General features: G+C 36.0%; 1 protein-coding gene across 1 annotated transcript in view; it reads right to left on the bottom strand.

Moving 5' to 3' along the window:
- The window catches only part of SerRS (Seryl-tRNA synthetase), a 114934-nt gene extending 87027 nt beyond the window's left edge, over positions 1 to 27907 (bottom strand). Inside the window, exons 1-2 of the mRNA XM_090400026.1 lie at positions 27709 to 27907; positions 816 to 886 (exon numbers count right to left, since the gene is read on the bottom strand). Coding sequence (XP_090256152.1) covers positions 816 to 886; positions 27709 to 27844 — 207 coding nt within the window. The 5' untranslated portion in view covers positions 27845 to 27907. The remainder of the gene's footprint in view (positions 1 to 815; positions 887 to 27708) is intronic.
- Positions 27908 to 27944: the final 37 nt, after the last annotated feature.

Raw genomic sequence — 27944 nt, 5'->3', positions numbered from 1 at the left:
TTATAACAAAGTAATCTACAAATCTTTTCTGGGGAAGGTCGCATTGCTTATTTACATTGGCTCCATACAAAAATCCTCCCTATCATGTCCTTGGACACTATTTATGACCATGGCAGCCCTCCCAACAGAATGAAATAATTCCAAAGCAACACGTCACGAATTATAATGAAGAAAAACATCCCAAAAATTGAAGGAGGTGCAATTATCATCCTCCAGTATGAAGGTCTGAAATCAGCTTGAAAAAGTTCCATGTTTGATCTAAAAGTAGCCTCTAGATTATTAACTTTTGAGTAAAATGCTTAAACCTGGAATTCTAACCCTCTTTAAAATTGAAAAATTGCAAGCATTCATCCCCCCATCAATATATTTTATTTTTTCACTAAAAGTACACACCTAAGTGCCCATACCCAAATGGCAAGAATATATCATGCAGTCCCTTCTTCCCATTTCTCCACCAGTTTGAAAACGCACTGTACCTAAAAGAGCACACTGGCTTTTACCCTGAACACTTCTTTCTTAATTCCTTTGCTTTACTCTTTCCTATCAACCTTCTCTTCACCTTCCAAAAATTCATATTCTCCCAACTATCCGCTCCTATCTTTTGCTCCTGTTTTTAATACACTCTTAAATGGCCCAGTGAATACTTCAAATAGAAAGCACATGAACCAAGTTAACGATATTTATTTTTCTAAATCTAAAGTGTAGTGGTCAGACAGACATCCAGAAATCATTACCTTACTATTTCTAAAATATGACATTTTTTCTGGTATTTCAAAAGCAAAAAAAGGCTACATTAGTGAAACAGCAGCACATACCTTCATTTTGTTTCCAATTACTTTGCTACAAAGATTTTTCAGTTTATTCCAATTATCTAACTGATGCCTTACTGGAAAAAAAAAAAAAAGTAATAAATAAGTAATACATAAATAATTGCAGTAAAATGGGAGATGAATATATATTGAAGTACTTTACCTATAGTTAGTTACTGCTAAAATATTTTAAACAAAAAGTCTCTTTATTAATTACTAATAAACCACAATATAATTGTGGCTTACAAGAAGAGACCTTTAGCAAATATTCACTAGGTAAACAAGTTATTAAAAAAAACTATCGATACTAGACCCATGCAGACAACTGTGTTAGAATTCCAAAAAGAGATACCTCTTCCAGTCTAATGATCTAATAGTTATAAGTAAAAACGAGTGCATTTTTAGCTACACTGAAGACTGCATTTAGTTGCACTGTGGGAAGATGGACTGTTGTTAAAACAATTGTAGATGCTCTTGAAGCACTGATGATTTATAATGCAATGTTTGAAAAATGTAGAGGAAAGGAGTATGCCATCATTAACAAATTTGAAGAATTTTTTTCAGACAACTATTAGTTGCCTGAAATTTTATATTAAATTGCTTGTTATGAATAAATATTTTTATTCATAACAAACAAAAATAAAAGAAGTAATGATAGCAATCAACACCAAACATGATAATAAACTTCTTAATTGGAAAACTTGCAAGAAGTTTTGTGGTCAAACTTCAAAATGAGAAAATGGGCAATGAAGCTTATTTGTGCCTATGATCCCACAGAAGGTGGAAAGAAGTGGAGGAATGTTTAAGTCACTAGAGTAGGCAGCTAAGACATAAAGAAAATGGAAAAACTGGTAGTTGTTTGAGAATTCAACAGCAGAGCAGCAAGAGAATCCCACCAAGTATATAGAAATGTTTTGGGAAAATTTAGAGAAAAGGGGAAGGCTAATAATAACGTTAACTGCTGGATTTCTGCTCAGAACATAGATGAGACATAAAGAAGACACAAGAAATAAGAAAAGCCTCACTGACTATGTTGCCGTTGAGAGTGATATTTTCATGCTGGTGGATATGGAATTGGAAGTGACCACCACTCAGTTTTAAGTATGATAAAACTGAATATCACATTAAAAATAACAGTATGTAAAAAAGTAGATAATAATGAAAGAATGAAACAGTTCAAAAACAAGAACCAAATCTTTGAGGTTCAGTGGCAAATTCATAGAGAAGAAAACAATGACTGATTTGGCTAGGGAAGCATGTGGTGAAGTTATCTGCAAGGATAGAAAAATAAGAATGCCATGATGGACAAAAGAAGTTAAGTAGTCTTGGAAAAGAAGAAAGCACCAAAAGTTCCTAGCAAATTAGTCGGCAGATGCTCTAAAAGAATATAGAGAACAATGTAAGAGAACTAAGCTATATGCGAGATTAGCTAAACCAAAGTCATGGGAAGACTTTGCTAAAGAATATAGAACAGTGGTGGCAGGTGAAATTTTAAATGGGGGTGCTGCCTATACAAAATAAAAAAATATAAAAACTTCTTTTTTTCCTAATTGTGACCAATTTATTAATAAATAAATCTGTAGATTTATTTATTAATAAATTGGTTACTGATTAGGAAAAAATAATTTTTTATTTTTTATTTTGTATAGGCAGCACCCCCACTTAAAATTTCACCAGCCGCCACTGATAAAGAAGGTAAAAATCAGGAAGATGGCAAAATGTTCTGGAGGCTATTGAAAAAGCTTAGAAATGAAGGAAAGAGTACTGTAAAAGGGATCAAAGATGATAAAGTGACATGAAAATCTAAAGATATCATAGATGTCTGGCATAAAGATGACAGAACTCAGAACTGTACTAGAACATTTTCAAAAGGAATTCAAAGAGAAGTACATATCAATACTTAAGGTAGAAAAAGCCAACAAAAGCTTGAGATGTGGAAAGGGCAGCTGGAGTAGATGATATTCAACCAAAAATGCTCAAATATGAAGATATAAAAGTTTTCCAGTGGCTATATTGCATAATTCAGAGAGCCTGGTTAGAAGGTCAAATTCTAGATGATTGGAGTAGAGCTCTCATAGTTTCCATATTTAAAAAGGAAATAAAACTGAAAACTGTGAGAATTACAGGAACTTTTTTGCTGAGTGTTCCTGGTAAGATTTACATAAGCATATCTGAAAAGAGGTTGAGAAAAATCACGGAACAAAAACTCTGAGAAGAACACAATGGATTCAGGCCAAATACAGTTTGTCAGGATCAGATTTTTGCATTATAACAGATAATTCAGAAATCACGGGTATATGGCAGGGATTTATACTTAAGTTTTGTAAATCTGGAAAAGGCATATGAAAAGGAGTCCAGGGAAAAGCTTTTCAAAACACTATAGTTATATGGGGTAAATGCAGGCCAATACATAGTCTATGTTTAAGTCATATGTTAGAATTAGAATTGAAGGGATACAGCAAGGTGTAAGACCACATTTTCTCCATTACTATTCATATTAGAATTGGTGATATCAAACATAGCTCTTTGCTTTATGCAGATGATGCACTCCTAAATTGAAATCTCTAACTAAATTGAATAACAAGTCTAACAAATTTGGCATGAAAATCAGAAAAAAAAAAGACCAAAACTATGAAAATAGGTAGGAACACAGAAAAGTTCAGCTGCATTCTGAACGAGAGCCTATAGAATAAGTAAAATATTTCAGCAATTTAGGAACAATTTTTAATGAAGATAGCATGTTAAATCTGGAAATAGAAAACAGAATAAGCAATTCTGGTAAGTTAGCTCTCTCTCATTCCATTTTTATAGAATGAGTGAGAAATTAGCCAAAACTCTAAACTAGAAATATACAAGGAAGTTCAAACCAGTTTTGAGTTATGTAACTGAGAGTTGGTTTAGAAATAAACCACTTCACTGATCAAAGATTAGAGAACACAGATATGAGAGGTCTTTGAAAAATTAGGGGCTCAAACAGATGACATCAATGGCAGAATCATATATTAAAAATGAAGATATTAGAAAGGAACTTGACATTGTTAGCATTCATAAATTTGTGAGAAAAGTTAATCTAAGGTGGTACTTCAATGATGCTTTCTGCAACAAGAGAGGAATATACCTACCACAACATTTTATACAACTAGGCAATACAAGTGATACATCACTTTTGCACTATAACAAAACAGAGAACTTATAATAAAGATGATCAACATTCTATCCAACAAGCACTAAACAACATAAACATAATAAAGAAATATGAAATAGGAAAAATACCATTTCATTATCTCCCAATTAATCTAACTCTTAATGCAATAATGGGCTGTGACCAGTATAATTTGAACTCTGGGTTATACATCTTATCTTTTGTTTTTATTACCTTTAGCTGCATTGTCAAGTCACTTTACTTTTTTTTTTCCTCTTTACAAATTTTCTTTTTTCTTCCCCCCCCCCCCCATTTTATTTTATTCCATCATTATTATTGGCTTATTTCTCTTTTACTTCTTGTGGGTTTTCTTCGGTCCATTATTTTTCTTCTTTTTTTTCTTTCTCTTCCATTTCATTAAATACTCAAAAACTGTAATGTATAGTATTTATCTCTGTGAACTGTACTGCACCATAAATAACAATTTTAAATTAAATTATATTTGACATTCATCATATTGTTTCAGGAAATTGACAACATAGAGTAGATAAAAATTAAAATATTTTAATTATTACTTCATATATTTTGCCAAAGTTAGATTGGCATCTTCAGGAATTAATACACTGATATCAAACATGTGCACACAGGCATATTTCAATAACAAAAATGAAACAGAAGAGACACACAGGATGACCTAAAGTCCCATAATCATGCCAATTAGCTTTGGTTGGGTGTTTTTGGCCACTGGGCTGAATGTCTGCCGATGAGACAGCAAGACTATTTAACATCACATTGGTTCAGGTCTATTCATCCACTTCAGAAAGTACTGAAGACGAAATAGTTATTCTACAGCAACTTGGAAATAACCTTGAAATCAGTACCAAAGAAAGATATTCTAATTATTGGAGGAAACGGGAATGCAAAAATTGGAAAGAAAAATGAGGAATAGGCAAGAATAATGGGCAAATATGGATAAGGAGAAAGCAATAAAAGAGGATTATAAATTTAGTTTAATCCTTTATCCAAGTGTAAGCAAACAAAGTTTGCACCTGAAGTATCTTCAGGACTGAAGCAACTGGTGGTAAAGGTGGACCAAGCTCTCATCACTCCTTGTCTTAGTATTTCCCATATGCAAAGCACATCTCCTTGCAAACATGTATAATGCTAAGCATTAAGGGAAGGGCCACTACCCAGTCCTGAAGATACTTCAGGTGCAAGCTTTGTTTGCTTACACTTTGATAAAGGATTAAACTACATTTATTATAGTCTAACCAAGTGGGAAAAAACTTTCAACATCTTTCTCTAAATCCAGAGTAATTTAAAAATAAGGTGAGACACCTTTTGGCAACTCGTATAGGTAAAAATGACTTCTCCATTGCTTCCACCTTGGTTTCACCAACTCTGGGTCTGGCTGCCACTGACGAGACCCTCAATAAAGGTCGAAACCAGTCTGGGTAGTGGCCCTTCCCTTAATGCATAGCATTATACATGTCCACAAGGAGATGTGCTCAGCATTATGGGGGATACTAAGACAAGGAGTGATGAGAGCTTGGTCCACCTTTACCAAGAGTTGCTTCAGTCCTGAAGATACTTCAGGTGCAAACTTTGTTTGCTTACATTTGGATAAAGGATTAAACTAAATTTGTTATAGTCTAACCAAGTGGGAAAAAACTTCCAACAATGAAAGAGAGAAAGAATGGTTGAATTTGCCTTGAAGCATGACATGGTTTTGCAACACACACAATTCCAGCAAAAAGACTGCAGGAAGTGAACAAAGCAGTATCCAAATGGAAGGACTAAGAACATGCCAGACATGATACTCATAAGGACTTGAAAGTATTGTTAAAGGTAGCGAAAGAAAAGAGTGACAGAGTTAGAATGGCGAGTCTGTTGCTGCGGTATGACAGAGAGGAGTTTAGAATTTGTTATAGTCTAACCAAGTGGGAAAAAACTTCCAACAATGAAAGAGAGAAAGAATGGTTGAATTTGCCTTGAAGCATGACATGGTTTTGCAACACACACAATTCCAGCAAAAAGACTGCAGGAAGTGGACAAAGCAGTATCCAAATGGAAGGACTAAGAACATGCCAGACATGATACTCATAAGGACTTGAAAGTATTGTTAAAGGTAGCGAAAGAAAAGAGTGACAGAGTTAGAATGGCGAGTCTGTTGCTGCGGTATGACAGAGAGGAGTTTAGAAGGAGGGCCATAATCACAAATGACATTATGCGCAAGTTATGCAGATGGTGTGGTGTGGAATTCGTGGACATGTGGAATGAGTCTGATGGGCGAAAGGATTTATACAAGATGGATGGCCCATTTGAATGGATTTGGTGTGTGGAGACTGGAAAAAGTATTGCTGAATGAAGTGAAAATGGATGTGCAGAACCAGGGGAAACTAGAACTACCAAGGAGGGGGGGGGGGGATATGCGGACATCAGTAAGACAGTTGAGAGTAAGAATGTATATAATGTACCCGAGCCAGTACTAAGGACAAAAAATCGGAATGGGATAGTTAGAATAATGCATCAAGATAAGGGTGGGACAAAGGGATCACTGCATGTCATGCATACTAATGCCAGGAGTATTAGGAACAAGGAGGAAGAATTTTTGGCCTTGATTGGCTCTTCCTGGTCGCAGGTTATTGGCATTAGTCAAACATGGCTGACGGAAGATGATATAGTTAGTGGGATAGAACGTGTAGGTTATAGTGTGTTTAGGAGGGACAGAGAGAATAAAATGGGGGAGGGGTGTTATTGATGATAGCTGATGAACTGCAGCCAAGGAGAATTGAAGTTGAATCGCAGGATAGTGAAAAATGAATATTTGGTGTGAGAATGAGACTGGCAGAATAAAATATACAGTTAGGTGCTGCTATAGACCAAGTGATGGAATAGATGGTGGAGATAGTATGCATAAACAAATTGATGAAATGAGTGGAAGGAGGGTAATTATTATGGGGGATTTCAACTATGGTAACATTGATTGGAAGGAGGAGGAGATGACACATGTGAGGAAGGAAATGGATTTTATTCAATTATTAAGGGATAACTATCTGAGACAGCATGTAATTGAAAATACTAGGGGGTGTGAGTGCCTGACCTGGTAATAGCATCTGAGAATTTGACTGTAATGAATATGACCATCTATTGGTGAGATTTGTCACCTATTGGTGAGAGTGATCATAAGCTTGACCTGGGAGGTGGCTAAAGGTGTGGAATTTTCGATTAAGACAGGGTATATGTGGAATTACCGTGCTGGCAAGTATGACAAGCTTAGGAGATTGCTTGGATCAGTGCCATGGCAAGTACAACTGCAAGAGCTGGATGTCGATAGAGCATGGGAAGTGGTCAAGGAGCATTTACAGGAGGTTATGGCTGATTGTATACCTAGGGTCCAAATAGTAAAACAAGTAGGAGTTAAATGGATGAATAACACCATTAAGCTTGAGCTGCAAAAAAAAGAAACAACTGTGGAGGGAATTTAAAGAAAGAGGTGACCTGCGGGCACACGAACAGTATAAAGTGCAGGCCAGAAGAGTAACGAGTGTGGTAAAAAAAGCAAAAGCAGATTATGAAAGGAAACTAGCTATGCAAGCTAAAGAGAATCCCAAACAGTTCTTTCAATATGCTGCAAGCAAGAAAAAACTGTACACAGCAAAATGATTTTAAGGAATGACGATGGTAAGGAGGTCATCATTGAATCAGTCGATATAGTGGAGTTACTGAGCAAGCACTTTGCAAAAGTATATCATCCAGGTGGTGACATTGAAAAAATGAAGGATCCATTAGTTTATACGGGAATTGTGATGAATGAAGTGGAGGTGAATAGTCTATTACAGAACCTTAATATGAATACATCTGTGGGATTGGATGGTATACCGGCACAGGTCTTGCATGAAGCGGCTAAAGAATTATCAGTGCCCTTGAACATGTTGTTTATTCCTGGATCATGAATTGCTTGGATCATGGCATGATCCAAGCAATCTTGGATCATGCCATGGCACTGATCCAAGATTGCTTGGATCAGTGCCATGGCATGTACAACTGCAAGAGCTGGATGTCGATAGAGCATGGGAAGTGGTCAAGGAGCATTTACAGGAGGTTATGGCTGATTGTATACCTAGGGTCCAAATAGTAAAACAAGTAGGAGTTAAATGGATGAATAACACCATTAAGCTTGAGCTGCAAAAAAAAGAAACAACTGTGGAGGGAATTTAAAGAAAGAGGTGACCTGCGGGCACACGAACAGTATAAAGTGCAGGCCAGAAGAGTAACGAGTGTGGTAAAAAAAGCAAAAGCAGATTATGAAAGGAAACTAGCTATGCAAGCTAAAGAGAATCCCAAACAGTTCTTTCAATATGCTGCAAGCAAGAAAAAACTGTACACAGCAAAATGATTTTAAGGAATGACGATGGTAAGGAGGTCATCATTGAATCAGTCGATATAGTGGAGTTACTGAGCAAGCACTTTGCAAAAGTATATCATCCAGGTGGTGACATTGAAAAAATGAAAGGATCCATTAGTTTATACGGGAATTGTGATGAATGAAGTGGAGGTGAATAGTCTATTACAGAACCTTAATATGAATACATCTGTGGGATTGGATGGTATACCGGCACAGGTCTTGCATGAAGCGGCTAAAGAATTATCAGTGCCCTTGAACATGTTGTTTATTCTGAGTCTCGGGTCTGGTTTAGTCCCGAAGGTGTGGAAAGAGGGGAAAATAGTTTCGCTGCATAAAGGAGGATCCAAGACTACGGTTGCAAATTACCGACCGATCAGCATATCAGGAGTCGTTGTCAAGGTCTTGGAGAAAGTAGTCAAGGGAAAAATACAGGAATGGATTGATGAAAATGAGATACTGTACGGGGGACAGCATGGCTCTGTGAAGGGTAGATCATGCCTCAGTAACTTGCTCAAGTTTTATAAGATGGTGACAGCTGAACTGGATAAGGGTAATGGGTTTACAGTGATACTGCTGGACCTGGCAAAGGCATTTGACAGGATACCACATGGAATTCTAATCCGTAAACTATAACATATGGGAATGGAAATAGGGTTGGTGAGATGGATAGGTGGGTGGTTGATGGTGAAATATCAAAGAGTAGTTTATTCAGGAGTAGAGTCCAAAAGACGGCCTGTGACTAGTGGTGTGCCGCAGGGTTCTGTTTTTGGACCACTGCTATTTAATTTGTTCATTAATGATATAGGGAAGGATCTAAGAGGAACAGTTCATTTGTTTGCTGATGATGCAAAGTTGGGTAGGGCAATAGCGAATGCAGAAGATGTCAAAATCTTGCAGGATGGCTTGGATAGATTGGAATTCTGGGCTAAGGAGAATGGATGTCAATTTAATGTGATAAAATATAAGGTTATGCATTTTGGGATGAAAAGATTAGCAGCAGTATACCACATTGATGGAATTGTACTCCAGGAGATTGATGAGGCCAGGGACTCGGGAGTGTTGGTGGATAGGGAGATGAAGTTTAGGGGGCACATTGCAAAAGTAGCTAAATCAGCTTATCAACTCACTTGGTTGTTGAAAAATACCTTGACGAGCAGAGAAAAAGTTATTGTACTCTGTACCGAGCCTTAATAAGACCTCTCCTCTCGACTACTGTGCCCAGATTTAGTCACTTACTAGGTTCCTTCTTGATGGAGAGGATCCAGAGGCAAGTGACTAAGATGATAGCAGGTCTATGGAATTAACCACATGAGAACAGGTTGAAGATTTGTGGGTTGCAGAAATTAGTTGATAGGCAGAAAAGGGGAGATATGATTGAGACATTCAAATTGCTAAAGGGTTTCTATAAGATTAACTCAGAGGATATTTTTAAGATCAGGACTGGTGGTGGGAGAACTAGGGGACACCTATGGAAACTGGGCAAGAGAGTGGTTAGCAGGGGTGTTAGAGCTGGGTTCTTTACTTTTAGAGTGGTAAATGAGTGGAATAAGCTGCCAGAGTCTGTTGTGGGTGCTAGGATGGTGAGTGAGTTCAAGGCAAGGTATGATAGATACTGTGAGAATGTCGTATAGTTGTGCGGACATGATGTTTAGGGCCTCCCTCAATGAGTCTAAGGACTCCCCGGAGTCGCCCGTAATAATAATAAGCAAGAGATGGGTCACATCAGTTCAGTAGTGTCAAGCATTTCAATGAGTCGACATTTAATCAGATCACAGCTTAGTGATTGCCAATATTATTATTATTATCACATGACACCTCCAGGGAGTCCAAAGACTCATCGAGAAAGGGCACCTACTCCACAATTCTAGTCTCCACCACTCAATCCAACTACAACGAATCACAACTACTTTCATCATCTACACTAAAGCCATCTACCACCTACCACCAACACTAGTATTTTCACAGACAATCACAAATATCCATGCCTACGGCAGGATTCGAACCCATAGCCTTTAAGCTGAAGAGCAGATATGCTAACCATTTGGCCAACCAGGCTGGCAAATATTAAGTTGAAACTCAAGCAAAGGCACAGTTTCAGAGTCAGAGAGATGTTATTATTACATGACACTGTTAAATCTCAAACGATAAATTAATATAATTAATTTGTCGAGCTCAATTTTACAGGAGTTTCAAACCCAAATAATATAAGAAAAATTATATAAGATTCTTTTGTTTGAATATAAATTAACTGTCTTGAAAAATGTGTTAAATATTTCCTGTTTGAATATTGTACTTAAAATCAGAGAAAATGGATTAAGTGATATTTACAATATAAGTCAGCAAAAAGAATAATGTATCAGCAAAGTTTGCAACAACTTGCAAACAAATTAACGCCTCGCCTGAAGCAAAGACTTTTGGCGAGAAGACTAGAGTGACGTCACTGTGCCAATGGGTAATCATGGACATTCCAAAAGTTGGGAAGAAAGAGCAAGGAGCATATTTAAGGGGCTGAAAGAGAAAGAAAAAAGAAGAAGAGGATTATGAGGATGACTACTGTCACCGCAACTGCTGGTGTTTTGGCTCCCTTATCAGCTGAATGGAGAAGAGGTGATGACTTGGAGCATGTAACTGGAGGCTTAGCACCCATCACTGGAACTACATCATTGGCGATTCCTCTAAAAATGTTCCAGAAAGAATTCCAAGCAGCATCTGATGACAAGTGCCCCATTGTGTAGCTGACCATGATTCTTGAGAAAAGGTTTGATGTCAGGTCAACGAATAAGCCACCAGTGGAGCAAGAGTAATAGCGCACAGAAATGTCCAAGATAAGAATGTGTCCCGTGTAACGGCAAAGATTCAAGATATCCCAACAGAGGTTTTGTTCGTAAAAGAGGACTGTGTGTTTACAGAAAGAACTGCAAGTAAACAAGTGATATTGTTGTTTTCTCTGGAACATAGATAAGTAAGAATTGTATACAAGTGTTACAAAAGGTCAGTGGCAAAGTTTTGTAAAGTGTTGTATCATATCAGGGTAGAGCAAGTGTATACATTATACTGGTGTAAGGGAAAATCCTGAAGGTAGTTATGCAAGAGGGAATAAAATAATGCTAAGCAGAGTGTGAATGTTGAGTGAATGTACAATGTATATAATTCAATGACATAATATTTTTGCTGGAGTTAGATATTTTGAGAGAGAGTCAGTTACTCCCCACTATGTTGTAACCTCAGCGTTTAGTTAGAATAAAACAACAATTGATCTGATCATTTGCCAATGCACTATCTCAAAAAGTTTCGTACCTGCGTGCATGTGTTGATTTAGAATAGCCATGACTTTCTGTATGGTTAGGTTAGGTTAGGGTATATTATATAGGTATCATATATTATATAAATAGGTATATTTCTTCCAAATAGAGCAGTCGTAAATAAAAATAAATTTGTCTGGTAGAAGAGTCTGAGAAAATAAGTATACTGCAATCGTATAGCCAGTGATAGTTAGATATAAAGGCAGCTTTATGTGAGGTACGAGCAAAGGGCAAGAAAGAAGGGGGGGGGGTAAAATTTTACGACAGAAGGGCTTAGAGAACAAAGAAAGTGGAGAGCGTTAGAGATCAACAAGATTTGACGAAACTTAGTAAATTGCATAAGCTTTATATATGGTGCAGCACTACTAGAAAGCAGATTAGTAACAAATAAGAAAAAAGCATACATATAAAATAGATAACATAAAATTTTACACCCTCAAGGAGTCCAAAGACTCATTGAGGAAGGGCACCTACTCCACAACTCTCCGTCTTCAGCACTCAAACCACCAACTACTGCGAAATGCATCCCAGCAAATTGAGATATGAGGACACCGAGCAAGAAAATTACGAACAGTGTATATGAAAGTGCTAGAGGGAGAACTGAAATCCATTAGAGAAAAGGAACTAGAGAATAGAAACAATAAAGTGGTGTTTACAATCAAAAAAGCAGTGGCACAAATGGTCCCAGAAACAGAAAAGCTAAAGAAGAGGTGGTTCTCATAGAAGACATTCAAGATAACAGGATATTAATAAATACTATGGGGGGGTGCTTAAGGGTCAAAGCTATATAACTGAGAGGAGACCTCCACATAGTCTTTAAAGGAATGCAGAGAACCAAACAGGGCTTCTGATCTAATGTCCAAAAAATCCTCACCTTCTCGTGGTGCACCCTGTTGGGTATCGACTTGGATACTGAACGAACGAGGATGAACTGGCAATTTGGGATTTAGCCGACCAAATTGTATTCTTATTGGTTAAACCAAAAAAAAAATGAGGGTACAACATGACAAAATTTCATGCCAGCTGGGGCGTCGCCTGGTGAAACAAGGCCCCCCCCCCCATTGTTTTTGCCAGGGAACCAGGGCAAACAGCGAATAGTCAGCTACTGGAACAAATCTGAAAACAAACCCCAACTCACCATCACCAGAGTTAAAGATCGGTACTATCAACATAAGAAGCCTGAATGGCAAAGAACTGGAGCTAGCTGAAGAATTAGATAAGTACCAGATCGACATAATAGGGGTGACTGAAACAAAAAAGACAAAAACTGGTGAGATCTTTCTGAGCAATAAATACAAAATGTTATATTCAGGCAATGACAATCAAGGAAAAGAAGGAGTAGCCATAGTATTCAACACAAAATACGAGGCTAATCTTCTTGAATGGCAGTCAGTCTCAAGTAAAGTAATGTGGGCAAATACGAGAATGGGGAACTGGACAATGAGACTTATTTGTGCCTATGGTCCCACAGAAGATTCTACTAAGGTAGAAGTGGAGGAATTTTTTGAGGCTTTAGAAAAAGCAACTGACACAATGAAAAAGGAAAAGTTGGTCCTTGTTGGGGATCTAAATAGCAGAGTAAGAAATGATTGTGAGATATACAAAAATATTTTGGGAAATTTTGGAGAAAAGAGCAAAGCTAATAATAATGGCAAATATATGTTGGATTTCTGCTCAGAACATGGACTGGTTATTACTAACACAATGTTCCAACATAAAAATGTGCACAAATTCACATGGAGAGAAGAGGCAAGGAATAAGAAAAGTCTCATTGACTATGTTATTGTTGATAGTGATATTTTCTCCATGGTGCAGGATACCAGCGTGTACACAGGATTTGAAATTGGAAGTGATCACTATTTAGTCTTGAGCAGGATAAAACTGAATTTCATATTGAAAAGAATAACATGTAAGAAAGTTTTAAAGCGAATAAAAGTTGAGCAGCTCTCAGATGTGAACTGCAGACTAAAATACACAAAGATTATTGAAGAAAAAATGAAAGAGTTTGAGAACAGGAATCAAACATTGGAGATTCAGTGGCAAACTCTGAAGAAAACATCGACTCATTCTGCCAAAGAGGCATGTGGTGATGTTGTCTGCAAGGATAAAAAAATCAGAACTCCATGGTGGACACAGGAAGTTAAAGAGGCAGTGAAGGAAAAGAAGAAAGTATATCAAAAGTTCCTGGCAAATAAGTCAGCTTGTTCTCTTAGAGAATATAGAGACAAATGCAAGAATGCTAAACACTGTGTAAAACTAGCTAAACAATAGTCATTATAGAACTTTGGCAAGAATATAGAAAATAAATAACAAGAAGGTGGTAAAATATTCTGGAGGTTGTTGAAGAAGCTTAGGAATGGAGGAAAGAGTGCTGTAAAAGGAGTTAGAGATGACAAAGGTGATATTTGAAAAACTGCTAAATGAAACAAGCAGTGATGACAGCATAGTGGTAAAAAACAATGACCAGGCATGTAGTCAGGAATATATATCCATACTTGAAGTAGAAAAAGCCATCAAAGGCTTGAAATGTGGAAAGGCAGCAGGAGTAGATGATATTCGACCAGAAATGCTGAAGTATGGTGGTATAAGAGTCTTACAGTGGCTGCACTGCATAGTTCAGAAAGCCTGGACCGAGGGACGAATTCCCGATGATTGGAGTAGAGCTCTCATAGTACCCATATGTAAAAAGGGAAATAAAACTGAATGTGAGAATTACAGAGATATTTCCCTGCTGAGTGTTCCTGGCAAGATCTATGCAAGTATACTTTAGAAACGGTTGAGAAGAATTGTGGAAGAAAAGCTTGGTGAAGAACAAGCTGGATTCAGGCCAAATAGAGGCTGTCAGGATCAGATCTTCACTTTACAACAAATAGTTGAGAAAGCATGGGAATATAACAAAGATCTGTATTTAAGTTTTGTCGATTTGGAAAAGGCATATGACAAGGTGCCAAGAGAGAAGCTATTCAATACGCTGCAGTTATATGGTGTCGATGGGGCATTATATCAAGCAATACTTAGTCTTTATTTGAGTTGTGAGTCAGCAGTTAGAATTGAAGGAAGTACAGGAAGATGGTTTAATGTTAAATCTGGTGTGAGACAAGGATGTACATTATCCCCTCTGTTATTCATTATCTATATGGATCACATTATGAAGGAAAGTGGTATCAAACCTGATATCAAAATTGGAGATGTTAATGTCAGCTCTTTGCTTTATGCAGATGATGTTATACTTCTAAATAAATCCGCTACAAGTCTGCAAGATTCTCTGACTAAATTGAATAGCTGTTGTAATAGATATGGTATGAAGGTCAGCAATAAAAAGACAATGAAAATAGGCAGAATCATTGAAAATGTCAACTGTGTTGTGAATGGAGAACCTGTGGAACAAGTAAAACATTTCAGCTACTTAGGCACGATTTTTACTGAAGATGGTAAATTAAATATAGAAATAGACAACAGAATCAGCAAAGTTGGTATGGTGGGAAGTCAACTGAATAAATTCATATGGAATAAGAGAGAAATTAGTCGGAACACTAAATTAGCTGTATACAAGACAGTGTTCAAACCAGTTTTAACTTATGGATCTGAGTAAAACACTTGACCAAAAGACTAGAAACCACAGATATGAGAATCCTGAGAAAGATTATAGGTGTGAATAGATGGCATCAATGGCAATATCATATTAAAAACGAGGATAAATAACTTGACATTGTCAGCATCCAAGAATGCGTTAGCAGAGCTAATCTCAGGTGGTATGGTCACTTAAACAGAATGGGCAAAGAAAGATTAGCAAAACAAGTGTTCTCTGCCAGGTTGGCAGGAAAACGACCCAGAGGAAGACCAAGATATAGGTGGCTTGATACGGTACAAAGTGCCTTAGACGATAGAAATATAAGATCTGAAAATGTCGTAGTCTTGACAAGTAAGACTGATTTGGAGGAAAATTGGAGATGGGAAGTTAGTAATGATGGAATTTTTTTCATGTAGTACTATCATATCCTGTACACCCCTTGAGGGTACATGGCAGGAATTTGATGATGATGATAAATACTATGGTGAATATAGAAGAAGTCAAATATATAAGATAATCAGAAACACCAACAAGAAATAGTCCAAAGCAGAGAACCATAAAAAATGAAACTAGTGAAATCTTGATGAATACAGAAGAAATAGAAGAGAGTTGGTGAAGATACAGCTCAAAGTTATATAAGACATAGAGAGGTGTTGAGGCTCAAAAGAAATTAATTGATGAATCGAGGGGAATATTGCCATGGAGCACAGAGAGAGAAAAAATACACTGAGGGATGAAGGCCCTGAGGCAGAAGTACCTCAGGATCTTATTCTATCATCTCAGTGAACCCTCTTTCTCCTGTACATAAATGGCCAATTCTCAATAATGAGTAATCTTATCCATACCTCTGCCTATGATAGCATCGAATTCCACTTGTTCGATAAGACATGCAGTGCTCAGACATCCCAAGCTTCAAGATAATCTGCAACCAGTGTCTTAAACAGTGATCTCCATGTAATGGGGCAATAACAACCTGGTCATCTTCAGGGTTACCAAAACAGTCTTGTCTTTTCTCTCACTAAAGGATTGCAGCTCCCTACCAAATTTACCCGGATAAACATCTGATTTAATCACAAATCATACTTTAAATCTTTTGGATGAGTTGAAGCTATTGGAAAAAAATTACTGGCTTCTCACAGCAAATAACACTAACTTTGATGGTGTGCCAAATGAAAAGGAAAGAAGAATATGTCTGTAATAATTCAGGATTCTACAAAGAGAAATGTGATGTGCAGTCCACATTATACAAAAGGCTATGCAAAGTGAAGATAGATTGCCAATCAACTTTAAAAGTATTTTTTCAAAAATTTATCAGCCTTTTATTTTTATGCTATAAGGGATGAACAACTAAAGTCATTTTGTGACTTCGTTGAAGAATAATATAAAGCTGTATTAGGACAATAGTAAAACACTGGTTATCTTTATATAATTAAAATATAATTAAGTATAAGAAAAAGTAAGGAGGAAGTAACTTATGTTTCTGCATAACAAGTTACACCAGGAGTATTAGAAACAAAGTACTGAGTTTGTTGCTTGGTGGATATGTTGTGCCCTAAAATTGTTGACATTAGCAAAACCTGATCTCTCAGAATTGGATGTTGTAACTGGAATTGAATGAAAAGGATATAGTATTTTTAGGAATGACAGAAGATATAAGAAAGGAGGGGGAGTACTACTAATGATATCAGATGACTTGAGTCCAGCAATAATGGCAACATTCCACGTAGCAACGAGTTTGAGGATACACGGTGTGAAGTGGAAACTAACAAGGTGAACTACAGGGTGGTATATTGATACAGACCTGGAAGTTTAATTGCTGGGAATGAAAAAATTAACTTCATAACAAGCCAAATTAACTTATAACAAGCAATTTTTATGGGCGACTTACATTATCTAAATTTTGATTGGGTGGCTGAGAAAACTCATGATAAGAACGAAGGAGAATTTATTGAGCTGGTATAGTTCGCCCACCGATTAGAGATCCTACAACACTTCTGCGCATCTCAGAAAGAGGAGAGTCCATTCCGATAATAGGGTAATCAGTCCGTATAATGGGATGAGTTGTTTATTATTACCAGTCGGAAAATTAACTTCTCCTTTATGATTATTGTAGTTAACTATGTTGCTTGTATAACAGTTGGAAAATTTTACCTATAAAGCACGTGATTTCGTGTGTTGGCGACCAATTCGGATGTCCTTCATTTCTTTCTCCCCTTCAGCATGAAATGACTATTCTTGGAAAGACACGAAGCAGGGACCTACAAATGGTGGGCGAACTATACATGCTGCATATGAAAGAAGCAATTTGAGCATAAAGAGTATTAGATCTGATCATAGAATCAGAGGGTATCTCAAGTTAAGGATGTGATTATTTTGCCATACTTACCTGCGAAGCAGTCAACTACATGGATGTTCCAATCAGGACAGGTTATATGCTGAATTACAAATCTGGAAATTATGGCAAACTTAGGTTTCATGGTATCAGTTGTTGAATGAGAAGGATATCAGCAGTGCATGAAAAGCTTTGAAAAGATGCTTAAATGATGTGGTATATGAATGTGTTCCTAGAGTTCGAAGAACAAATTGAATGGGAATGAAACGGGTGTGCAATCTCATTAAAGAAATCCGTAAGAAGAAGAAGATGATGTTGAAGGAATATTATGAGAATAAGAGTGAGAGGAGTTAAGAAATATATAAAGCTCAGGCCAGGACATTTATAAGTATCGTACAGAACGTTATACTGGAGCATGAAAAAAAATTGGTTGCACAGGCTAAAGGCAACCCAATAGTTTTATTATTATGCTTTATTATTATTATGTAAAAGAAAGAATGAATGTGGAAGAATAACTTTACTGAATGCAGATGGTAGCCTAGTATCAAAATCAGATGAAATAGTTCCAATGAGTCTCACTTCACCAAGATCTATTAACCTGGTGTATCTAACACAGAATGTATTGTTACCACTGCAATGGTGGAAGAGAGAGATGCATAAGAAGGAGGTTCTGGAGCATAATCTGGATAAGAATTCAACAGTTGGAATAGATGAGATAACAGTACATCTACTAAAAGAATGTTCAGCTGAACTGGCTAAGCCCTTGTCCGAGTCTTAACTCGGACAAGGGCTTAGCCAATCTTATAATCCGAGTCTTAACTCAGGAAAGATCCCACAGGAATAGAAAGAGTGCATGATAATCCCATTGCACGTGTGATGCAAAGACTGATGTATCCAACTATCAACCTATCAGTATCTCAGGAGTAATTGTAAAATTTTAGAGAGGTCGGTAAGAACTCACATACAGAAATTAGTGGACAAACAAGATACACTTTTCAAAGAGCAGTATGGGTTTACTAAAGAGAGGTCACATCTCAAAAGTTTGTTCATATGCTATAATAATGTTAAGGAAGAGCTGTATACACTATGATACTGCTGGACTTTGTTAAGGCATTTGATAAAAAACCACATAAAAGATTATTCCATAAACTAGAGAATATGGAATTGTAATATAAACTATTAGCTTGGATATGTAGATGGCTGACAGACAGGTATCAGAAAATAGTATATGGGGGAAGTGAATGTCAGATTTAAGGCATCCAGTGGTTTGCTGTAAGGATCAATAGGTGGACTTTTGTTGTTTATTCTATACATTAATGATATTGGAAAGGGGCTGAATGGAGATATTTAATTGTTTGCTAGTGATATATAACATTTACAAGGTAATCTGAATAGGCTAGAAGTGTGGGCAAAGGATAATGATTATCAATTCAATGTTCTAAATGCAAAGTTATGCATTTTGGTATAATGCAATATTCAACAGCCTATTTTTTTGGTTGGATTATACTTGAAGTAAGTGATGAGGCTAGAGTGGAGTTATGGTTAATAGAAAGTTGAAGTTCAAATGTCACACAACAAAAATTCCAAATACAACTTAGAGGATAATTGCAATGTTGAAATGAACATTGGCATGTAGATATAAACGTTATTTTGCTTTAAAAGCCCTAATATGACTGCACCTAGACTATTATACTCATATTTGGTCTCCTGGGTTTTCAGAGGGGGATAAAGAGACTCTGAAAAGAATGCAAATAAGAGTTACAAAGATCAAATCAGAATTATTAAATGTAGATTGCGAGGAGAGATTGAGAGTACGTGGCTTTCTTTCTTTCTTCTGTCTACACTGGTAGACAGAAGAAAGAGAGGGGATATGATAAAGATTTATAAACTTTTGAGAGGGTATTATAGGATATTGGTTGATAACATTTTTCATTATATGGAGGATGGAAGTTAAGTTTACATGCAGTTAAGAAAGGGCGAGAGCTAGAATGTTTCCTCATAGAACTGTAAGTGAGTGAGTGCAATAGTTTGACAGCTGGTGTGGATGATGTATGGAGGCCTCCACTGATGAGTCCTTGCTTCCCTAGAGGTCTAATAATAATAATAATTATTATTACTATTACATGACACCTCCAAGGAATCTAAAGACTCATCAAGGGAGAGCATATACTCCACCACTTAATCCACTAGCTAGTTTTGGAAACCAGGGTTTCCCAAACTGTGTTCTGGAAGAAGTTCTCCTGGAATTTGTCATTTTAGTTTTCTAGCATTTTTCATGAATAAATAGTTTATAGTGGAAATATTCTGAGGAGAATAATATACATGAATATGTCGAAAAGCTCAGACCCAGAACGCCTAATAACATCTAATTACAACAATGGGCGGCGTATCCTCAAACTTTCTCAAAACCATATTTTGAGAACCATACTTTCTCAAAACTGAAAGAAATAACATCTGTGTTGCAAATGTTAGTGACCAATCAGTAAGGAAGTATAAAGAAAATTTTTCCACTAAAATTGAAGATCAAGGTAGTCTGTATCCGTTCTCAAATCTAGTAATACTGAATACTTTCTTCGCAAGTTCGTATTGTAGGGTGAAAGTTTCGAAACCCTAGTGCTGTGATTTTTTAAAAGTAATAGGCCTGCAGATTTAAATTTTAATATGAATAAGAGACAAGGGACTTTGTCTAATTTTGGTATTAAGAAATCTCTTATTGAAGGTGTTTGTGACGCAACAGATAGTGATGCATCCACCTCCAGCCTACAAAGCGATCTCCAGGATGTAAAAGGAGGGGAAAACTACCAGCAGACAGGAGAAAAAGTCTGCATTCACTCGTAAGTACTTATAATATAAATTTTTGGTGATCAGAATGGGACATGTCAATGAAATTCAGCACAAATTAATTTAATGACATTTATGTTTAATTAATACATTACAAAATAACCAAGGTGTTCTGTGAAAATTTCAAGATTTGTGAAGTGTTCCGTTGTCGGAAAACTTTGGGAAATGTGGACCTAAACCATCGGCATCTACTTCCCACCACCATTATTTTTTCTGCAAATAATAATAATAATAATATATATATATATATATATATATATTAGACCTCCAGGGAGTTATCCCTAATCTTTATAGAAAGATTATTAGAAATGGGTAAAAAAAAAAAGGTAACATCTACCAGACACTCCATAATACCTCACCTACATACCTAATTATGTGATCATGGGACCAGTCAATGTTTACAATTATGATTAATGGTGGCTTTGTGTTTTGTTTGATTATTAACTTTGGTCCAATTTGACATTTGTTTAAGCTAGTTTTTATTTCATTCTAAGTAACCATTGGCATATTTGATCTCTAGAGCAAGTTTCCTGTTTCTGTCCCTCTCCTTCAAAGACATACGTCACATACCAAGTTAGAAACATTGCCTAAAAAACATAAATAAGAAGAGGAACACAGAAGTTTTAGGCCAGAAGGGAAAGAGAAGTTTCTTTTTGCGAAACGGCAAAGTAAACTTGTGTGTGTCATATGCCAAATAACAATTGTGCAATTCAACACCAGCAATCTCAAGTGTCATTATGACATGCATCACAGAAATTTTAGTAAAGAATTTCCTCTTGGCTCTGATCTGAGTCAAACTAAACTTTGAACTTTGAAAGAACTCCATGGTCAGAGTAAATTGATGTCCATGTTTACTAAAGAGGCTGGTTTAATTTTAGCATTTAACATTGCACAGCAAAACTTCTATACACGGAAGGAGAATTTGTTCAAGAAGAATATTGAACAAATAATTTCAGTTTTAAACACGTGGATAGGCTTATGTGTTCGTCAGACATGCTGTAATAGATTTAACGGTATTGATATGAACACAGATGTATAAGAAAATAACTATTTATTAACTTAAAAGCTAATATTTCGCTGGTATTACATCCAGCATCTTCAGAGCACACAACACAAAGTTTGTTACAAATGCAAGACAACCACAATCCAGTGTGTAACAGCGGGACTAGTATAAGTATTTGCAGCGTGCAACACAAGACTAAAGTCCTAACAGGGCGCCATCTAGGTTAAAAAAAAAAGTAGTTCAAAGTTTTGAAATAGTAGTCCAAATAATAGTCTTAGAAAGTTTGAAAAAAATAAAATAAAAGTAATAAATATTAATTTGGTCTTAGGATGACTGTCTCCCAAATCTTTGGTAGATTTATACAGTCATACTTGTTAAGGTTTGGAGTATGTTTTAAGACTTCTGTTGATTCCAGGAACAACCTCTCTGACTTGTGGAAGCTTCTGTGTATTACTTTTGTTTGTTCTTTTTCAATTGATCCTGTGTGCTGGGGTATCCAAAAGTAAAACAAAGATAATGCACAGAAGCTTCTACAAGTCAGAGAGGTTGTTCCTGGAATCAACAGAATGGAATCCAAAGCAAACTGCAACTTTTCCAGAGAGACTTGGAAAATAAAACTTTCAATCATTTTGTCTGTCTAAAGAAAATATTGAGAAATTTGCCAGGAGTGGAATTGGAAATGTGATCTTATGTTAGCAAATTAAATGATCTTGCAAAAGAGCTCAACAATCGATTTTGCAACCTTTGAGAACTTAAGCCAACATTCGCTTTTTTGGAAAATCCTTTCCTCACGAACATGCTTGAGCATGGTTGTCCTATTTCAAAACCAATTGTGATGGATGTTGCAGCTGCAGAACTGGAGCTTTTGGAACTTCAAGAGAATGAAGGACCGAAGCTAGTGAAGTAAAGTGGATGTTCCGTTATTGAGTTTTGGAAGCAGTTCCAGACAACAGTATCTAATGCTTAATCAATGTGCCAGAAAACTGATTTCCATTTTTGGGACCACATACTCCTCTGAAGTGCTATATTCAACTCTTAAATTTATTAAATCTAAATATAGATCTCTTATAAATGATGAACATTTGAAAAGCTTGTAAGAACTGCTTTGACTAATTGCACGCCTAATTTTAAGGAGCTCACTAAGAAAATGGATACAAGGAAGGCCTCTACTAATAAATAACTAAAATTATTGTTTCAACATTAAAATTATTCTAATTGTTCAAAGTAAACTTCATTTGATGTGTTTTGTAAACTTTTCTATTGCAGTAATTTTTATTAACCCTGTTTTTCTCTCCTTCTCTTTCTTTTTTTTTTTTTTTTGTTTCTTTTTTTTGTTGTCTCCTCTTCTCTTTTTGTTTATTTTTTTCCTGGCAGAGAGTGAAGAGCTGCATGACACATGGATGCGAGCCACGTTGTGCCCACTCCTCGTATATAGTATTGTAATGTAATAAACAACAAAACATGAGTGTACAGTGATTCTCTGCACTTACCATAAAATAATCAGCTGGAAATGCCAGGAGCAAAAGTAATTCTGCCAAGCTGTTGTTGCTTTATCATTTGGAAGATTCATTGGAGGAGGCCAGTTCATCAAATTCAGGAATTGCAACAAAGCATTCTTTATTTACCAGTGAATAACTTTTGGATGGTCTAGGCTCATCATCAGGGTGAGTGACAGCAAGAGTGGACTTATTTAAAAATCTGTTATGTACAACTTAGTTTGCACTTTTTTTTTTTTCTTTTCTATATAAATTTCTCTGTAGCAAGCAACTGCAGCTTGTATCCTTCTGTCTACTATGCTAAATTTTCATGTTAGCATCCATTTCCTCAAATAAGTGAAATGCCTTATTAACATGCAAATGCCTCTGCAAATTTTTTCATTGTAAATACTTCAGGGGGATCAGTTTTTTCATGTTCCTCCACTTCATTTGAAAGCTCTTCTTCCACAGTTTCCACCAACTGCTCTACATCTTCATTGTCAACCTCCCATTCCAATCTTAAGCTAGCAATACTACTGTGTTACCATCTTGTCTCATAAGGCTCTGTCCTTATTGAATCCTTTGTGAAATTTGTGAAAATGTATGTATAAACATACATTTTCACAGCTTCTAAACATCATTCATACACTCCACTGTCACTTCACTCCATACTGCATCTATATTCTTGTACATTAAAGATAATTAAAGGTATTATACTCCTTGCAAAAGGGTTATCTCATACTGAGCAGCAGCAATAGCCTGAGAAAAAATATTTCTTAAATAATGTCTTGAAGGTAGCAATAATATCTTGGTCCACAAGTTGCAGGAGTGAGGTGGTAATCAGTGAATGTGTTATGGGATTCTCATCATTAGCTGATGTCCATAGAAACCGCATAAATATAGTTTTTAGTAATAAATGGTCATTACTAGTGGTTAGCATATCTGCTCTCCGGCCAAAAGGCTGCGAGTTTGAATCCCGCCGTGGGCATGGATGTGTGTGTATGTGTGATTGTCTGTGGAAATACTAGTGGTGTTGGTCGGCAGTAGATGGCATTGGTGTAGTTGTGGTCAGTTGGTGGATTGAGTGGTGGAGACAGAGTTGTAGAGCAGGTGATGAGTCTTCGGACTCCCTGGAGGTGTCATATAATAATAATAATATTTTGCTGTATTCCATCATCTATCATTCCCACAGGTTTCACAATAGTTGCTGCTATTGTGTTTAGAATTTTTTATGCTATAAACAGACAGCAAGAGCTAGTTTTCACATTTTTGTGCTGAGATCACTATGGCTAGTTAGGCACAGTTAACACCTCACAGAAAAAGCGTGATTCAAGCTTTTGAATAGAGAAGACTATTCTTCTCGTGAAATAGCTAAAAGGGTATCCTGTAGTCCATCTACTGGTATGGCTGCTGTCAAAAGTGAAGGAAACTGGATCTGCAAAGAGAAAGAAGGGGGACAGGAAGAAAGCCACTGTATACACAATGCCAAGATTGAGTTCTAAAGCAGCTCTGCCTCAAAAATTGCCATGTATCATTCAGAGAACTGAAATGGAGACTGGGAAGAACAAATGGGAGTTGTGGCAAGCTCTGAAACTGTCAGGAGAACTCATTCGACAGGGATTGATAGTTAGTTGCCATAAAAAGAAGTTCTTGTTAACCAAAAAAATTAGACTGGCTCAGTTAAATTGGTGCAAAGAGCATGCCAAATGGAACCCCAATCAGTGGAAAAGAGTAATTTTTTTCTGACGAGAAAAAGTTTAACTGGCAGGGTGCCAATGGCAGATAGAGAGAGTTCAAAGATAATAAGAGGAAGAATTCAACCCTATGTGTTGATGCTTAAAAGCTATGAGGACATCATGTTGGAGGTTTAATGGAATGTTTACAGCACTGGGAAAGGATTAAAAATGATTTTAATGCTTCCAATATTTTGTCTCAGTCACTGAGGCATTTTCAGGGATTACAAATAACTTTTGTAACAACACGCTCAAGTACAATACAATACTAAGTGAAACACGAATGACTCTAAAGTCCAATCTAGGTGGTGCACTCTCTATGGACGTTTGTAGGTGGCCTAGGATGTAAAGTGGGATCTCCAATAATTAATGTTTCCCAAATTTTGGGAAGTTTTATGCAACCATATTTATTTAAATTTGGTTGATTTCTGAGTGCCACAGATTCTAAAAACAGTCTTTCTTTTTTGAATTTACTATGGTACAGCATAGTGGATTTTTTCCAGGAGATCGTGTAGGTTGTATCCAAAGCATGGTCTGCAAGGCCAGATTGACCATGGTCGTGATTGCAGATGTATGATTCATGTACTTCTAAATGAATGGATGTTGATCTATCTGTCTGTCCGAAGTAAGACAGTTTGAAGGAACAGGATACGCTAAATACTCCAGGCTCTGAGAGAGGAGGGAGCTGATCTTTAGTGGAATGAATAAAGGTAGTAAGTTTATGGTGAGGCTTAAATATTGTGTGGAGGTTGTACTTTTTTAAGGACCTGGCTATTTTTTCTGATGTGCCACAGATGTAGGATATGGCAATGTTATTTCTGATGAGATGGCCAGGGAATGGGAGAAGAACTGATTAATTTTTTAATTCTGTAATCACTGTAGCTATTGGAAAGGAAGGTGTTATGTATGTGGTTGAGTGTTGAGAGGGAGGTTCCACTGGAACAAAACTTGTGGGCTCTATTGGTTAGTTTTAATAATGCTTCATATTGTTGAGAGGAGTGATGGATGAGTTTGTGAATTATCTGCTGTGTGAGTATGTTTTCTATATGCAGAGAAGGAATGGTATACTTTCCAATCAATAATGATTTTAATTTTGTGCATTAGAATATAGTACAAAATCAGTTTATAAATTACTGTAAGATGGGGCTACTTTGCTCCTATGGGTCAAACTTTGCTCTAATTGGCAAAAAGTTTTCAATTAACTCTGGAAACATATTTACTATTTGAAATGATATAGCAATTTTTTTTTTTTGAAGTATTGTATTAGTATTGGCATCACTACTGTACCATACTCTCCCTGCTCATGTTAGCTTCTACAGGAGCTCTAATTCTCTAACGTAGCAGAATTGTGTATTTGGTTAACTAGAAAAATTTGCTTGCCTCAGCAATTTATTACCATTTTTTTTAAGGTAAGGCATATATAATTATTTTCCTTAATTCCTCTAGTTTTATAATATTTATTTTTTTTCTTATTTTATTAACATTTCTTGACTTTATAGAACATTAATTTACTTTATAGCCAAATTTTAATTTTCTGGGGATACTTTGCTCCACCTGTTTTTGAGTTTCATCTGAAAACGACGTTGAAAATTACTGTGAAAAACAGCTTGCTTCCATATCTGATGATGATGAGGAAATAGCAACTTCTTCAATAAAGTTAAAAGAGGTAGAAAAAAATAATTTTGTTTCATCAGTTGGGCAGCATGTAATATTAATGTATGAAAGTGAATATTTTCCGGGACAAATTTCGGAAATAAATAAGGAAGAAACAAAAAAATAAGCGCAATGCAGAAATCTGTCAAGTTCTGGAAATAGCCTACACCAAAAGATGAAATATTTTATCCTTTAGAGGACATAATTTGTCCTATTAAACCCCCAAAAATGATAAATCGTAGCGGCATGTTTTCTGTCCCAGAATTGGAAAACATTTGGAATCCCTGAGCCTAAAGTTCTTAATTCCAATGATTTTTTTCCCTTTTTTTTGTCACAGTTTATGTATCTGATTTTTAGAACTTACTATATATTAATTTTTACACGTGAATTCTAAATTTTTCAATTTTCGTTTCCAATTTGTCTTAAAAAAAGCAATTTCAACAATTTTGCATGCTATTTTATGTTATAATAAATAAAGGTTGTATATTCTTATTTAGTGAATAGTCTTACTTTGCTCTATTCCCATTATTCCATCTAAATTAGTAGTTTTTACTAATTAGTGCAAAGTATCCCCATCCTAGGGTACACATTGCTCCAACTTTTTGAAAAAATAAAGGAATAAAACAACTGTTTTCACAGAAATTTTACATGAGGGCATTCAGTATACCCTGTACATTAAAAAATATATATATTTCAGAAAATAAAAACCTCTGAAAACAATTTTTTTTCTTCAAATTACTAAAAAAAGGTAAGAAAAGTGGAGCAAAGCAAAGTAATCCCATCTTACGGTACTTATAAAGCAAATATTCGGAGTTAGGTGCATTTCAAACCTTGGGAGTTGCATGTAAAACTAATACTCCCATAGACGTGTGCATGACCCCACACAGAATTTTGTTTATAGTTATAATTTCTGTTGTATTGTCAACATACAACTCTCTTAAAAAAAAAAAAAAAAAAAAAACCATGCTGGTAAATCTGCTAGCAAACACGTGGCAGTTAACAGACAAAAGTACATTTGTGGAATGGTTTGTATAATGTAGACTACATAATCCCCCCCCCCCCCCCAATCTTGATTTCGAACCAGTCTCCAGTTGCAATTTATTACATCATACTCTTCTACGAACTGCTAAGAAATGTACATTCAATAAAATTGGTAGAAGTAATGGAATTACTCTAGCATAAATGAGTTTAAGATTCATACTCAAATATATGTGAAAATCGTCATTATTGAAGTAGCTATCAGGAGTAGAGCATACTGTGACAGTAAACTTTGAATCTATTTCATATCTATTAATACAGCAAGTAATGTTTAATTTAATGATAATTTTTAAACAATTATAGTAAAATACTTAAAGCAGAAGTGTATGAAATTGTATTCATGATCCCCATATAACACATTGTTTACATTTTCCACAATGGAAGATGTAAGACAAACTTACATTTTCTCCACTTCGTATCATATTCAACAACTTTATCTACTAATGATACATCTTTAAATCGCTTAGCTTGATTTTGTCTAATTTTTTCCGGATCGCCACCCTTATCTTCACGAAATAAATCCAAATCTAGGACCATTTTTAAGGGATAATGTAACAAAAATCTAAATGATGTAATTTTTTGCAACACCACTTCAACCACGTGGCGCTTATGTGCTACTTGGTTGAGATTATCCGTC

The sequence above is a fragment of the Typopeltis vanoorti genome, chromosome 11, assembly GCF_054136105.1.
Source record: "Typopeltis vanoorti isolate ZY-2024b chromosome 11, IOZ_Tvanoo_1.0, whole genome shotgun sequence".
Lineage (NCBI taxonomy): Eukaryota > Metazoa > Arthropoda > Arachnida > Uropygi > Thelyphonidae > Typopeltis > Typopeltis vanoorti.
This window is presented reverse-complemented; position numbering and strand designations above follow the sequence as displayed.